The following is a 15,966-nucleotide window of genomic DNA, read 5'->3' as shown; positions in this document are numbered from 1 at the left end:
GTACCCTGTTCTCCCAGCCACCCCGTCACAGCTCCCATGCTCCCTTCCAGAACAGTTCCTGTAGATGTGAACAACTTCAGGATTCCTCGGACTCGATGGCCATCAGTGTGACTGACTGTATCTATGTTCAAATGAATCAAGGTTACTACTGTCCAGATTCCTCTATCAGGCTTTGTTGTCTGCAAATAGTAAATATTTGCAGCTAGTTGCAGCTGCAGGGATGGGTGTACAGAACAGCTGTATTTTTGTTCTGCCTCATGCAAAGCCTCTTTTAGGCACGACAATGGTGTGAAGCCCAAAGTATTTGGGTCTGGAGTGTTTCCCCCTGTGAGGTGCAGGGAAAATTTTGTGACTACTTCAAGATCTCATCAAGCTCAGACAGGTATCAGTCCTCCTGGCTTTCATTTTCAAACCTTCCTAATTAGTCTGGGGGCTAAGAAGTTGGTTGATTTAGTTCTAGCTGAGCGCTAAGCTTCTATTCTGATAATATTACTTGAAGAGCACAGCCCTTGCTTTTACGTTCACATTGTTAGTTCTCACGCAACGTGTTGAAGAGCTGAGCACCGAGAAAGAGAATAACATAAACCCGACCTCCGCAACTCAACCCACTGTACTCTCGGATAGAAATACACAAGGTACTCACGGCGTGCCAGCAAACCTCTCCTTGCAAAGCAGCAGCTTTTGAGTATACTACAGGATAGTAATTTCCCACCCTGCCGTGTAGGGGAACTTTCAACCACAGTGCCAAAATTCACAAACACCAAGAGCGTAACAATAAAGCACAAGGAATTTAGGTGCAAGGGGCACCCAAGCTAAAGGCATCCAGTGACTATTCACGTCTTCAGGATGGAGCTGTGTTTGGTGGACTACGGATCTGTGGCACCAAGCACACTCAGGTCGAGAGGAACCACCCATGTTGGGAGATGCGGTCTCAACAGATCACAGTTTGGTACTTGAGACAGAAGCGGCTGCAGTGTGCTCCCTTCTACATCAATTAGCAAGCGCTCTTGGTTTCCCAGCAAGCTGCCAATACGTCCCTACTTCCATCTAAATACCCACCACACAGGCATCTGCTGAAACAGCAGCAGCGTCGCTGAGCAGCAATGCCAGACGGCCTCCTCTGTGGGACACACTGGAGCAGGTAGGAGCATCCAGCAAGACCTGCCTGTCTCCCATTCCCACCTGCAGAGACATCTCTGGAAAGGAGAGAAGAGCCCCCCCTCCACCCTGCCCATGCTCTTATCTCAGCACGCAAGGACGCATCCATCCCTCTTGGGCTGGTGACAATCCCTTGCTAACACAGGTGGCAGGAGGCGGCCAACACTCAGGTAGATGGTGGCGGCCAAGGCTGGCATTTTCCCAGCAAGGAGAGAGGAGGGAGCTGCCTGCAGGACAGGAGCCTTCCTCTCCAGCAGGCCTTGCTCTCATCACCTCTGCTCCTCTTTCCAAAGCCAGGGTCGGTGTTGGCGACTGGTATTGCTAACAGAGAGAGGGGAATGCCTGGGGAGGGAGGAGGGTCAGGCACTAGGCAGGCTGCCTGGGTCGCTGCTTGGTGCTGTGCGTTAGCAAGCATGAGCTGCGGGCTGGATGTCTCCCTTGAAGAAGGCTCCGTGGCTCAGAGGCTCTCAGGCCCGTGGGAGCTGATCGCAACGGTGTGGGGTGAGAGTGAGTGAAGCATTGAAGTACAGCTACTGCTATACACTCGTGGGTCCAGCATGGAAGGCTGTGCTGCAGCATCTCAAGTGTATACTATATGCAGAAGTTACCCAGTCTGTTGGGCTGACAGAAGAAGATCATTATCTGGCAGCTGCCTTACTTTCCAGGGACACCTGCTTTCCTTTGGTTGCTGGACTCTGAGTCTGGGTTTTTCCTCTTTGTCGTTTTTTGGCCACACCAGGAGAGGGCAGGGAATCTCCTGTCGGCCCCAGGGCCTGAGCTGGGGGCTGAGGTCGGGGGGAAGGAGGAACTCGCTGAAGAGCAGTCCCTGGCTTATGCTGTCGGCAGGGAGAAGGACTTTCCCTCCGAGGCGGCAGCTGGCTTCTGGGGGAAGCACTGGGGTTTCTTGAAGGAAGGACAGGGCTCCGAGGGGATGCACAGCTGGACCTCCGTGAGCTGCTCCGTGGAGGAAGAGAAGTGGAGCTCGGCGAAGGAGGAAGCCGACTTTGTATCTGCGTTGTTCGGCACTCGTTTGGGACACTTCCAGCTGGTCTCTGTGCCTGAAGCCTGCAGGGGAAGAGAAGAGGGAGGATGAAGGGGAATTTCTGCAAGGGGGTCTGGGCTCCCGGCAGTTTCATGAATGTTGCTGGGCAATTACAAGAAGTCTCCAGCACCAGGATGACAGGAGCTATGCTGTGAACAAGATGGGGCACTGGTTTGAACACCATCCTGTAACTCTCGATGCTGTCAACGAGTAAGTGTTTGCCCTGATCCTTCAGCACCCTCTGGGATAATACGCAGGTATGGTTTGGCCAATAGCACATATCTGGGACTCTTAATGTGCAGCATGGATGCAGCAACCTCGTTTAAGGCAGGAGATACAATCTGGGAACATGGGCATGAGCTGGATTGCACCAGTTGGCCTCTGATGGTAACTGTGCTGGAAGATAAACCACCCCACAGGGATCCTCTCCTTTCACCCCACGCCTCTGAAAGAGCAGAATTTGCTGGACCTGTGCAGAGCCACAGCAGCAGCTCTGCTCCTAGGCTGGACCTCCAGCCCCAAGGCCAGGCAGAAAAGCCAAACTGTGGTGAATTCAGAAGGTCCACCTCCACTTACATCTCTCTGCTTATTTGATAGAGAGCCAGGTACCTCCAAAAAAAATCAAGGCACAGGGATGTGTAGGGAATTCAGACCACATGGAGGTGGCCCACGCTGTTCCAGGTCACTGCCAAAGCCCATGCGTGTGCACCTCCCTCTCTCCAGCTCTTCGCATGCTGGCCATCTTCTGAGGCAATCGCAACTGGCAACCTTGCAGCCCTTGCAGCTCTAATCGCAATAGCCAGGTCAGGTCTCCCTGCAGAGTCACGGCCATGCCGAGCACGCTGCAAAACTGAGAGCTCAACACCAGAGGGATCTGCTATTAGCAGGATCAGACCAAATGAAAGAGCTCGTGGAAGGGAAGAAGGCCTCAAAGCCAGGGCAAGTGAAGAGGGGCTTGGCCCTTTGGCCAGACTGAGCCAAAGAAGACAGAGAGGTGGGAATTTCACACACTGGTGCGCTGAAATGACTGTAGGAAACGGGGATGGACCACGCATTCAAGCCAAGTGAAGGGTAAAGCAGTGGGAGGTGAGCAAAGCCCTGGCTGCGCCTCCTTAACAAGTCCAACATTTTGCATGGCTTACCGTTTTGGTCTTACCTGTAGGCAACAGCCGCATCCTGCGGGGAGCTACATAGCACTGCCATCGCGACGGCCATGGAGCTCTCAGACTTCGCCGCCTCTAGCGGTGTTTTCACTGGCGTGATGGGCCGAGGAATTCTGCTCTTTGTGCTTGTGGGTCTCTCTTCTTTCCCCAGGAGGGCAGCCTTCTCTTTCCCTGCCTTCCTTGGGATGGAGTCGTCAGAGTCGTGGGTGTCCTCCTCAGAACCGGTGGCCGACAGGGTTTCTGAGGCCCGCCGCCTCTCATCACTGGAGGACGCTGAGGAGGAGGCCCCTGAGGTCAGACGAAGAAGGCGGTTTTGCCTCTTCTCCATCACCAGGCGAGCCAAGTCAGGTTGCTTTGCCCTCTTATAAAGCCTCTCTTTGGCCGAGAGTGAAGTTGAAAGGTCTGAGCCAGTGTCCTCCTCAGAGAACAAAATGGGTATCCGACTTCTATACCTGGAGCCCAGAGGTCTCCTGGGGCCCTGCTGCGGTGTGTCGAGGAGGGTCTCTGCTCGCTTAAGGTGTTCTGCCACCGATGCTGACTTCTTAAGGTCAGGCTCTCTTGTAACCATCTTGCCAGGCTCTTCCAAATCCAGCGAGAGTGCCACTTTGTTGGAGACCTCCTGCTTGTCCTCGGGAGGCTTTGTGATGCCATTGGGAAGGGCCAGCTGCTCCCCCACCGTCTCTGAGGTGGTTTCAATGTGATTAGCCGAAAGTGCGCAGCTCTCTGTTTCTGCCCCTTCTAGCCCCGAATGTATGCTTCCATTCTCTACCAGCGCCAGGTTGTCCTCCAGCTCTTCTTCGATAATGACCTCCTCAAACTGGCCCGGAGGGCAGTATTCCTCATGCCTCATCAGCTGGCCACTGGAAGACATGACATTTAAGTGGGTCTTTTCAGCAATATGAACAAATGTGCGCTCAACTTTGGTAAAGGGGGAGGAAGCTGTAGCCACTGCCACGGGAGGCTTTGGTTCAGATTTAAGGACTGAGGACAGGGTCCCTGGCTCGGATACATCCAGTTGGCTACCCATAGGCTGTGGCCGCTCACTCTGAGGTGTCAGTGCAGCAAGAGTGCCCAGATCAACTTCTGGAGCCAAGTCTGTGGTCACCGGAGACTTTTTCAGATCACCTGGTGAAAACAGCACTAGTGTTTTTGAGCCTTCCTCCAGCTCCAGGTCCCCATCAGCAGTGGACGCTCGACCCTTGGATCCCTTCTGGTCATCAGCCAGGAGCGTGGATGGTGCGCACTCCTGGCTGTGCTCTGTGCTTTTTTGAGTCAGGTCGCTGCTGGAACCACTGTGCATGTCAATCTCATCCCCTTCCTCCTCCGCCTCCTCCTCCTCATCTTCCTCCTCCTCGTCTTCTTCCTCGTCGTCTTCCTCTTCCTCTTTTCCATTCATTTCCAGATAAGGTTCCAGAGGTTTGCAAGGAGCAGTCAAGACAACATTTGAGAAATCAACTTTCTTTATCCGCTGGGATATTTTAGGCTTTTCCCAGTAGTCTGACACATCTTTTCTGAAGTCTTGGTAAGGCAAACTTAAAGGCACCGCCTTGGGCAGACCATTCATTTCAAATGACTTCAGCATATATGCCTGCAAGAAGACAGATGTGACAAAGGAAAAGGGTTAGTATTCAGACATAGCATTGACACAGAAGGTATCAGGATCAACAGCAGTGCGAAGCGTCAGTGGAAAGCATCTAGTCCATCATGCTTCCAAAATACATGCCTGAGCAGCGATCACTCCATCATTCGATTCATACAAACCTTAGAAAGGAGAGATTCACAGATACTTATCAATGAAGGCAAAAAAATGTGCCAGAGGAGTTCCTTTGTTAGCAGTCTTTAACCTGGACCTAAAAGAGCTGTTTGCAAGCAATTCCTCAGAATTTTTTCATGTTTCCCAATCTTCTTCAGTATTTATATATTTATTTCAGTATTTATGTATCTACATGTTCACTCCTTCCTTACTGGAACCATTCAGCAACTCTTTTTTATGCCCAGGCCACAGTGAGCTCAAGGGGCCCCTCTGGGCTAGATAAATTTCCTGATCACTTTTCCAATACCGTCCTCCATTGTCCCTGGGGCGATAACCCTTGTAGCACTCCCCTCCTGTGCTATTCATCCCTCCCTTCCACTCCCACCTCCCTCCAGCAACTCCTAATCCTATCTTCTACAGGCTTCTGCTTTCACTAAAATGATCAGCAAGTAATTCATGAAAGCTGATGTGTAAGGTATCGTTATTAGACTCTGGGGTGTCCAACCGTTAAAAGCAATGGGAGGACAGGAGAGTTGGTGGAGGCAGTGTTTCTCGAGCGTCAGTCTGTGGCGGAGAGACTGCCTGTAAGGCGCTGGGAGTAGGCTGTGAAATGATTGCAAATAATACTAACAGAAAAGCAGCAGCTCACAGACACATGCGCACACTTGACCAAACAAGCAAAAAAGGGGAAAATAAATAGGAAATGCCCATCGAAGTTTGGCCTAATTAACAACTGGTTGTAAATGAAAACCACAGCAGCACCACTCCGCAAAATGGATTTTAAAAAAACCATTTAGGTCACCCTTCTATTAAGAGGGCTGGAAAATGAAAGCCTTTCCATAAACTCAACCAGTCAATAATGCATCACATGTTACCCTTGAAAGGTCCTAATCATGAACAGAAGGGCTCCAAACATCTGCGTTTTCAAGCGGCATTTGACAGCGTCAGAGGGTATTTAGGGCACACGACTAAACAAGCACCCATTTAACTATGCGGGCTACAGAGCTGCCAACAGCTAGCACATTCACCTGGCTATGGGAACAGATCTTTTTGTCTCTACGGGGGGGGAAAGCCCTCAATAGCTTTTCAGTCCAATGACACAATTTCAAATTGTGCTGAAAATCTGCATGTTATTCCGTGCAGAGCAACTGCCCTATTAGTATGCCTGAAAAATGTAAGATCTCATGTATAACAGGGACATTTCAAATAGATTGGTGGGCAGCATCAAGCTGTTACGCATGGTGATAAGTTGTTAGCCATTTAATATTTCTTTTTATATCTTATAAATTAAAACACAGGCTGGTTTTGGCAATGCCTCTGGAGTCCAAAGCTTCTCTTCTTTCATTAGAGCTGAAGCCTGGCCCTGAAGATGGCCCTGTATTAGCCTGATTTGGGCTTTCCCGGACCCACTCTACCTTTTGTATCAGGATGACAGATTTGGAACTTGGACTGGTAAGAGGGACTTACCACCCTTTGCAAAGGAAATTACCCACTTGGCTTCCTTCCTCAGGCATTTCTTGGAAATTAGGCCGTTCAGCAGCCTAAGATTGGATTCTGCCTGTTGGCTGGATTTGATTTTCCGAAGAAATACACCCGCAGTGCTATCCCTGGAGTCCTGATCAAACAGATGCGCTTCCCCAGTGGGACTGGGACCTGATAAATAAGCCCTGACCAACACCTTGCCCTGTGCTGAGCCTCCCACTGGAAAGAGTACCCCATCCACAACAACAGTTCACCCGCTGCTCTACTTCACCGCATTTTCTAGATGCTGTGGTTGATGGTACAGTTGGAGGATTGCTGGTTTCTCTTTGCATATGTAAACCTTCAAATCTCCTCTCAGCTCTTAGGAGCTTGTGTCATCTCATCTGCCTTCTGGTCAAGGAGAACTGAATCCAGTCCTGCAGTGCACAAGACATCAGAAGTTTTTCTGAGATGAGATTGCACTAAGCAATAAAGGTATGACACGGAGCTGGACAGCATGATGTTGCTGTAATAAAAATAACGGTTCTTTTCTTCTTCTGCTCTGGTCCCCCTTTGCTGTCATTGAGTTGTGCTGTAGATACCTTTCCACCCTCCACGTACTTCCACCTCTGGCTGTACAAATTCCTTGCGGTATTTAGCAAATGGACTGCCTTTCTGTCTGTCATTTCATTTTCCCCACGTATTTTCTATTTCCCTGCATGGACACTGCACCCTAAGCACAACAGTGATTGCTTGGCTTCTACCTACCTTTGGGAGACTTGGACTGCTTAACCTGTTGCATGCAGTACCCCAAAATTGCCAGAATGCATTCCTTAAAGCAGCCTGAGACTGGTTGTTTTGCCACTGTAAGTGCACATGGAGAAAATCCAAAGAGCATAAATATGCCAAAAAATATGGAGGACAGAAGTTACCTACAAACCCAACTAAAAGAAACTTTGTTGAAATGTCTCTTGAGTCAAATATTATTTTAACACGTATTTTCTTACCTTCATTACTATCATCACCTGAAGCTGTTAACAAGGAAGACTGTCCTAGGGCATCAAAGTCTGAGACTGTCTTCACTGTTGAGTTAATGTGATCAGCAGCTAGCTGCAAGCGCCCTGCTGAACAAGGTGTTCCCGGTTTGAACCCCTCACTAGAGAAGCTTGTGTCCTCTCTTGACAGTCATGATGTGTCTTTTGTACTACAGCACGCTCAGCTGCTCTAGGACTATTCCCCAAAGGCTGGAGAAGAACTTTTCTGCTCTGCTGTACCAATGGGGAGGAACTGTGGGAAGATGCCAGAAGATCAGGAGTGGAGAGGCTTAGCCTGTATCTTAAAATTGTAGAATAACAAAGGTGTAAGGAATCTCTGGAGGTCTCTGCTTCAACCACCCCTCAAAGCAGGACCAACTTAGAGCTGGCTGGTCCGGGCCCTGTCCAGCTGAGTTTTGAGTATCTCCAAGGACAGAGATCCCACAGCCTCTTTGGGACCCTGTCCTAGTGTTTGAGGCTCTTCATGGTGAAAAAGTTTTTCTTTCTATCTGTTTCCTATATCTAATTTTCCTTTCATGCAGCTTGTGTCCATCACATCTCATCCTTTCACTGTGCACCTCTGAGAAGAGTCGGGCATCATCCTTCATCAGGTAGTTCAAGGAAGAAATAAGATCCCACCCCAATCCTTATCTTTTTAAGGCGGAACAAACCCAGCCCTTTCAGCCTCTCCTCATGTCATACGTTTCTAGTTCCTAATCACCTTGGCCGCCCTCTGCTAGGCTTACTCCACTATGAGCAGGAACTATGCCGTGAGCTGAGGCAGCCACCCCATTTTAAAAAGCTACCAAGACTGTGAGTGAGCAGAGCTACACTGGAGCTGGCCGAATCTGAGTCAAAAGGACTTCCTTCACCTCCAGCAAGCTCTGCTCTCTGCCTGTGCTCCTCACTTTCTCAGAAGACACATTGCCTGTCCTTGGACAGTGAACCATTTTTTCCTACCTGCTTGGGCTCAGATCTTCACTCCTGACTCTCTTTTGACTTGTCAGTCAATTGTCCAGGAATGCATATGGCAGTATATGTGTCTGAGCGTGTGTTCCCCACAAAGTCTGCACATTTCACCTCTTTAACACTCTGTCTCTCCATAAAACTTGACTGCATTTAAATTCAATTTGGCTAGTAACTACTTTGGGTAACAATATGTATTTGGAAAGCAATAAATATCCCTGCTTTGCACAGAGGCCACGAATACAGAAAGGAAGGAGAGTCAGGAGAGAAAAAGATCTACCTGCTCATATTTGACAGAGGCAGAAACCAGCCCCTTCAAGTCCATCTCTGCCCCTGTGCTCCTGAACAGCTAAGTGGAGTCTGAGGGTTTGTCTTTACTGTAAACTGGTGGGGTTTCAAATTAGCAGAATCATTGGCACTGGGACATCCTCAGAGGAGACTTACATCACCCAATATGGGCAGCAGTAAAGTTCCTACATCCCAGCGATGCTGCAAACACTGCAAAAATCAGCAAAGACGCAGTCTCCACTTTGCTACAGCAAGTTTACAACCATGCGTTAGAAGTTCCCAGGTCCCCTTGTAACCAGGAATGTAGACAGATGTGTTCTTCTCAGACAGCAGCACGGAGCAGACTCACGCTGGTGGGTTCAGGAGCAGTACTGGCATCCAGCTCGTTAACGTGCTCATGTCCTGCCCCATGCCAAGCCACGCACGCTCTGCCCAGGTCCCTACAGCAATGGAGAGTGATGACAGTACCTGCTCTGCCTGTATGGCTTTCTGGTGACCTCATGACTCATGAGGGCATAGAGCAGAGACCCTACAGCTTGCCTGTATATGCCCCCGCAGCAGAGCAGTCTGTGGCGTGGCACAGAGCGGGCCTGGTGTCCACCAGAAAAGCCTGCTCTCCTGAGCAGCTCTGCACCGACGTGGGGGAAAGGGAACAGTTTCCCGCGTGAGCCTAATCAATTTTCCCTTAGACTGTGAATTTGGGAATTTTTTTTTTTTTCTTCTCTCCCATATCTTGGTTTTAAACATTTTAAATGCAATAATTTGTGGGAAAAAAAACCACCAGGTACAGGAAAAATATCACAATATTTGCCTAACATAAAACCAGGAAATGCCACATCTCTTCGATCTACCATTTTGTTTCAGACCATGCTCTAAACCTGTCTCAGACCGTGGTTACCACTATGGCATCAGTGCGTCCTTCTGCAGTGTTTGACAGACATACACATCTGCCACATACCAACAGCCTTACGGAGGCAAACCAAAACACACTTTGAGGCGTTCATCATGGAGCAGACGGGCTTTGCACACCGCTAGAGGCAGACTCAGAAGAATCCTGACCCTCCGTACAATTCCCAGGGGAAAAAAGGGACTCACACACCGTACAACCCTGTAAGTCAGACCACAGCCTGCCGGCTCTCCTGAGCAGCTCTGCCCCGACGTGGGGGAAAGGGAACAGTTTCCCGTGTGAGCCTAATCAATTTTCCCTTAGACTGTAGAATTTGGGATTTTTTTTTTTTTCTTCTCTCCCATATCTTGGTTTTAAACATTTTAAATGCAATAATTTGTGGGAAAAAAAACCACCAGGTACAGGAAAAATATCACAATATTTGCCTAACATAAAACCAGGAAATGCCACATCTCTTCGATCTACCATTTTGTTTCAGACCATGCTCTAAACCTGTCTCAGACCGTGGTTACCACTATGGCATCAGTGCGTCCTTCTGCAGTGTTTGACAGACATACACATCTGCCACATACCAACAGCCTTACGGAGGCAAACCAAAACACACTTTGAGGCGTTCATCATGGAGCAGACGGGCTTTGCACACCGCTAGAGGCAGACTCAGAAGAATCCTGACCCTCCGTACAATTCCCAGGGGAAAAAAGGGACTCACACACCGTACAACCCTGTAAGTCAGACCACAGCCTAATCCTAGCTCTTCCTCCCAGACCATCACCTGCCCGCACAAACTGCTCTCTGCCTTTGAGGAGCTGAGGTCTTGTGCTTCTCATGCAAGGGGCAAAGTTTCCACCACCCTTTCCACAGGTACCAGAGCCTCTGCATGCACGTGTTGCCTGCAGCCTCCCTCTCCAGCCACTTTCAGAAGAACACTGAGTTAGTAACTGTACACGCAGACAGGGTCTATTGCCGTGTTTCCTCTTCCAACCTGATCCCAGACAGACCAACAGCAGTTGGGGCTGAGCCCCAAGCCGCTCTACAGCAGAGACTGTTTTCAAGTAGGAGTCATGATGAAAGGCAAGGATGGTCGGATCCACTGAGCAGCCCAGGCAGGAGTACATTACTTGCAGGACAGCCACTTGCAGGACATCCATCTCCCTGGGTTTTTAGGGGGTGGAGGGGCTGAATGTTTACCAGATGTTCTTAAACACCTTGTCAAATGTCTGATGGGAGACAGCCATCCACCCACGCTATGCGCACTGCGCTGCCAGCTAGGGGGATGCCCACGTAGGAAACCAAGAGAAATGTGATAAACTGTTTCTGCTGTGTTCATAGGTGCTGAATTGTACTAGTTTAAGTTTAGCCAGTTTGGATGCTGCTAACCATCAAGGCAGAGCTCTAAAAACTTACATAAGTTGGGGCTAGTTGTAACCTGCTGCTGTGATATGACTGGGTTCAAGTCAGTGAAATTGGTACCAGCCCAAATTTACATAAATTGAACTCACAGTGTGGCCTTCCCAAAGTACATGAAACACATCTCCAACAGTCATGGAACTTTGTTTCTGTTCCCAGATCTGTCTTAACTGCAAGTTTTCAGTGATCACATTAGTAAACGATAATTAAACTCTCACTGTTCTACCAGAGCTCCTTCATCTCTCTGCCTGGTGCTCCCATGTACACAAGGATGAGCAGGGGACACCCTCCCAGAGCTGGAAAGCAAAGGGAGTAGAAAAACAAAGCAAGAAAGCAAACAAAAAACCCAGCCATCACCAAGGTGCTGCCTTTGATTCTTTAATAAGGTTTTGGTAGTATACAAGCTTTTTTTTTCTTTTTTTTTTCCGATTGTCTGGATTAACATACATGGATTTAAAAAAGGCACAAAATCCATTGCACAGCTTCTGTTTTGTTTGTTTTTGATGACATTGCCTGTTCATTGTGGTTTCAAGTGTAGGATTTTACAGTACTCTGCAGCATTTACAGCATGGTCTACATACAGGTAATCAATGCATGCTTTTATACAGGAGACAGAATTCAAATTCTCTCTCAGTATTTCTATATACACAATAATACAGTGTTTTTCTTCTGAAAAATTGGTCTTGCATGCTCGGTGTGCCAGAAGAATTAGTGCAAGCATATATTACAGTGTTATTGCAGTACAAAAAGGGGTTGACCTTAGGCTCTAAAGGGATTAGATACAGGAAGAATAAAAAGACTCAAGGAAAACAAGCTTTGGATCCCTTTAGTCAACTACGTCCTTCCAAATGGATCCCTACTCAGTACCGCCTTTAAAGCTACAGCAGGCTGCTTCCCCTCCATCTCCCTGCTGCCCTCCCCCTGAGATGAACTTCCACAGCTTCTTCAAACCTTCTGTCCCTAGCAATCGATGAGGACTTCTGGCAATGTGAGGAAGCCCTTCTGCTGTGCCTCCTAATGCCAGAGACCTGCTTGAAGGGGACTTTCCTGAGATCCACTGCTTCAAGCAAACTCCAGTCCCAGAAGATGAAGTTTCTCAAGCAAACCAGGAAGCACAACAGGTTACCTACAGCTTTTGTCTCCTCTCAGTAGGAATGACTACAGAAAACCACATTCACCTCCTACTTGAATAGCAGTCGGTTAAATATGGTTTGGACTCTCTCCTGCTTAGCAGCAACAGAAGTCTAACAGGTGACACAAGGTAATGCAAAGGAAGGATATGCTGGTCCCTGAGATTCTTCATGGGAGCTGGAAAGTCCGAGAAGCAGAAATCAAGTTCCCAACATGACGTTAATTGTTCCATTGGGAATGGGAAGAGGCCTTAGTCCTGAGAGATGCAGATGGCACACAGACAGCAAGAGCCATAGTCCGGTCTTCCCTGTAACAGCTTTGATTTGGATTCTATCAGGACCTTAGCATATCCTGGAAGTGACATTATCCTCTGCCAACATAGACTAAGCTTGTTTGGGACTGGGAGATCTGGCAGGATTGACAACACTGAGTGGAAAAAAACTAGAATCTGAGTTTCTGAAGCAGCTCGCTCTTCAAACCAGCATCAGATGAGGTAAAAGTAGCAGGGGTCTTAGAGCTGCCACGCTTGCTTGCAGGATCTCTGTTCCAAGTATCAGCACCATAAATGTCAGAGAGATGTTCTTCTTTCCAGCATCTTACCATCAAATGCTCCACAGCCTTTCTCTTAGTTTTTTTTTTACCAAGGTGAATAGGACAGTCCAGTCCTATGCTGGATAAGTGCTCTGCTCCTCCCTATTTGTGCTTTCGTATGTTGTTAGGTTTGTGCCAGTTTTCCTAGCGTCTTGGACGGAAGCAATAGCTCTGTAAAGGTGGTACGCCTGCCACTTAGCTTCCCACCTCTGCACCCACCAGTGTCTCCAGCAAGAGTCAACGCAGAGCTCCCTGTCTGAGCAGACACGGGGACCACCTCATTTTTATCACTCATGGACTCAGGAAATGGCGAGCAAAGTGGAAGGGAACGATAATCCAAAAATTGTTCTAGTCCCTAATTGTAAAGGCAACTTAATAGCAGCAAGAAAGAAGAAGGAGATTCTGAAAGCTAAACATCTTCCTTAGTCATAAAAATAACCAGAAGTCAGCACTGCTGAATAAGAACCTGATCTGGCTTTTTCTTTAGGAAGGACCAAGCTGAAGGGGCAAGAGTCCCACGGAAATCCTCATCTGACTTGTTCAGAGGAAATTTGCCATTACTGTGTTTCACATTGCCAGATCAATTAATTGCACTCATAATTAAACTGACAAACTTGTTGGAGGAAGCCCTGGCGATTCTTACGAGGCAAGTGCACTAGATGAGGTAACCGACTTGAAACACTTTGCATATGAAAAAATAAAACCTCCAAACATAAAGCAATTTTCTTTTCAAACACTAAAAGACATGCAAGTGAATGTAAAATGGGGATCACTTCCAATCCCCAGGTTACATGGTTAGCAGCTTGTTTAAAATGTACATTCATTGTAACATCATTCTTTCAATGGCAGGTGTAATACAAAGGAGTTGCAATACATCAAATAATACTTAGAAACATTTCCCAGAAATTAACCTTTGCGCTGTCCCATGGAACTGCAAATGCAGGCCTGTGTGTTATAGTGACCCAAACACAAAACACATGGTGTAAAAATCTAACAAAAAGGAAGGTAGTACCGCAATGATCAGCCTTTACACATTTTATTTAATGTTTTAACATTACCCAAAATAGGAGTTTGCATACTAATAAATTACGTCCCGAGTGGCAGCACCGTTCCTATCGCCAGAATACTCTGCCACCAGCCAATGGCGAATGGAGGGATATGTATGCTACAAGACACTGAACTAAGAAAACTGGGCTGGGCCAGGATGCCGAAATCAGATCTGCAATGTGCAAAGGAGACCAGGTGTGCCATCTGAACCACACACCACGAGGACACTTTCTGCAACTGACTGAGATCCGTTCTTTGCAACAGCCTTTTGAGCACTTGGATGTGTGCAAGGTGGCCCATTACCGGCACAGAAACGCTTCTGTAAGGCATGACCATGCGTGGCCATTCACACTGCACGTGTGGGTCATGAACACATATAAACATACATACAATCAGAAATGGAAGCTCCAGCAAAAAGCATCCCAACATCATCCCGGGGACAAGAGTGAAATCAGGAAGCACATCTGGCTTACTTTGGTCAGCCTCTCCAGAAACTGTCGTCTCCTCCAGTCACTCTGGGGAGGGCTGGCAACTACAGGGAAAGCATGTCAAGAAGAAAAGCACCCCATGTTCTCCAGCTGAGAAATATCTGGGGCAATTTATTCACTATAAACACTAACAGGAGTTCAGGGATTTGCAAATCATCCATGATTTTCAAGGCTTCAGACCTTGTCTGCTAGGAAATGCAATTTTATTTTCTTCAGCTAGCCTCCTGAAGCCCATCTGTTACTGCCAAGCAGAGCTAGACAAATATACAATAGCTATCTCCAAATATTTCTTTCCCATTTGTCACCAAAGGAAAAACAGAAAAGGAAAAATAAAAATAAAAGCTTCCCTTTTGAATAGATTGGGATAAAAGAGCCCTTTCTTATCCAATGTGAAAGTCGCAAGATGGTCTCAGCTCCAGGTAAAGTTCCGAGAGAGGCGTGAATAAATCTCCACTGACAACCATTAATAAGATGTGTCATTCATCTAACCCAGCAGTTTACAATAAAAATAAATTAGGTCATTGATGCAGTATTATGTGGCTGTAATACAGATGTGGCTGGATACCACAGAGACTCCACGTAGCCTAAGGAAGAGATGCTAGACCCACTGAACAAACACAGTGGGTATCTGTCACCAATCCCTCCAGATGAGCAGTAGAAAATCTCCTTATATTTTCAAGAATAATCTTGTCCGCTGCCAAGCACGTAAAAGTTCCACATATACACGTCATGTAAGATTAACTGATGGAGGTGTGAGAGGGAAGGACATTAGAAAACAGGAAAAGGACTGAACACATCTTTCCACGCTTTCTGATCTTCAGTCTCACAGTGCATCCTATTGTTGAGCTATTTTACAATACAGGACTAAACTAGCAATGGTTATATTTTCTTGCCTTAATTTATTTACATAGGATCACAGCACCAGATTCAAATAGTGCATTTTTACATGAGAGAGCACGTGAAGTTCCTGGTGATTTGCAGTCAAAGAAATGCCTCAATGATATTTGTTATATTTGGTATATAGGTCTCACCCACCGTCCTGACAATTTCCAGATCATGAAATAATATTCTGCCTCCTGAAATTCTCTCCGTGCAATCAAACTCTCACGTCTGGCCTCATCCTGACGTGTTCTGAAAAGGCTTTGTTTGCTGCTGACTTCCTCCAGCGGTCCCAATGTCAAACAGCAGGGACGTGACTCACAGGAAAAATAAAGCACTTGGGGATGTTTTGGGTTAAGAGACCATGGGAAGGTATGAGTACTGTGACTGTTAGTATCGTTTCTGAATAAACTCTGGAAAGGCTAAATTGAGGTGTTTGCCCTGGTTCCCCATCTGACTGCAGAAGGCTTCTACTACAAAACAAATTATCGAGTCTCTCAGAAGAGGCCGTACACTCCGGGGCAGTGTAGCCAGTGATAAAGATGGTACCAAAGCCTGGCGATGCTACTGAAACAAAAGACGAATGAGGTAGTTAAACACTCCCAAGCGAACCCTTTGGAAGAAAGGTTTGAAGCACAGAGCAGAGAAATG

At 47.5% G+C, this 15,966-nt stretch overlaps 1 protein-coding gene across 1 annotated transcript in view; it reads right to left on the bottom strand.

Moving 5' to 3' along the window:
• Nucleotides 1–1,796: 1,796 nt before the first annotated feature.
• TTBK1 (tau tubulin kinase 1) overlaps nucleotides 1,797–15,966 on the bottom strand; it is a 98,990-nt gene continuing 84,820 nt past the window's right edge. The window contains exons 13-14 of the mRNA XM_009272604.2: nucleotides 3,357–4,951; nucleotides 1,797–2,223 (exon numbers count right to left, since the gene is read on the bottom strand). Coding sequence (XP_009270879.1) covers nucleotides 1,797–2,223; nucleotides 3,357–4,951 — 2,022 coding nt within the window. The remainder of the gene's footprint in view (nucleotides 2,224–3,356; nucleotides 4,952–15,966) is intronic.

This window comes from Aptenodytes forsteri, unplaced genomic scaffold (assembly GCF_000699145.1).
Source record: "Aptenodytes forsteri isolate BGI_AS27 unplaced genomic scaffold, ASM69914v1 Scaffold238, whole genome shotgun sequence".
In the NCBI taxonomy this organism is placed as follows: Eukaryota; Metazoa; Chordata; class Aves; order Sphenisciformes; family Spheniscidae; genus Aptenodytes; species Aptenodytes forsteri.
Note: the sequence above shows the minus strand (reverse complement) of the source record. Positions and strands in the feature narration are given on the sequence as shown.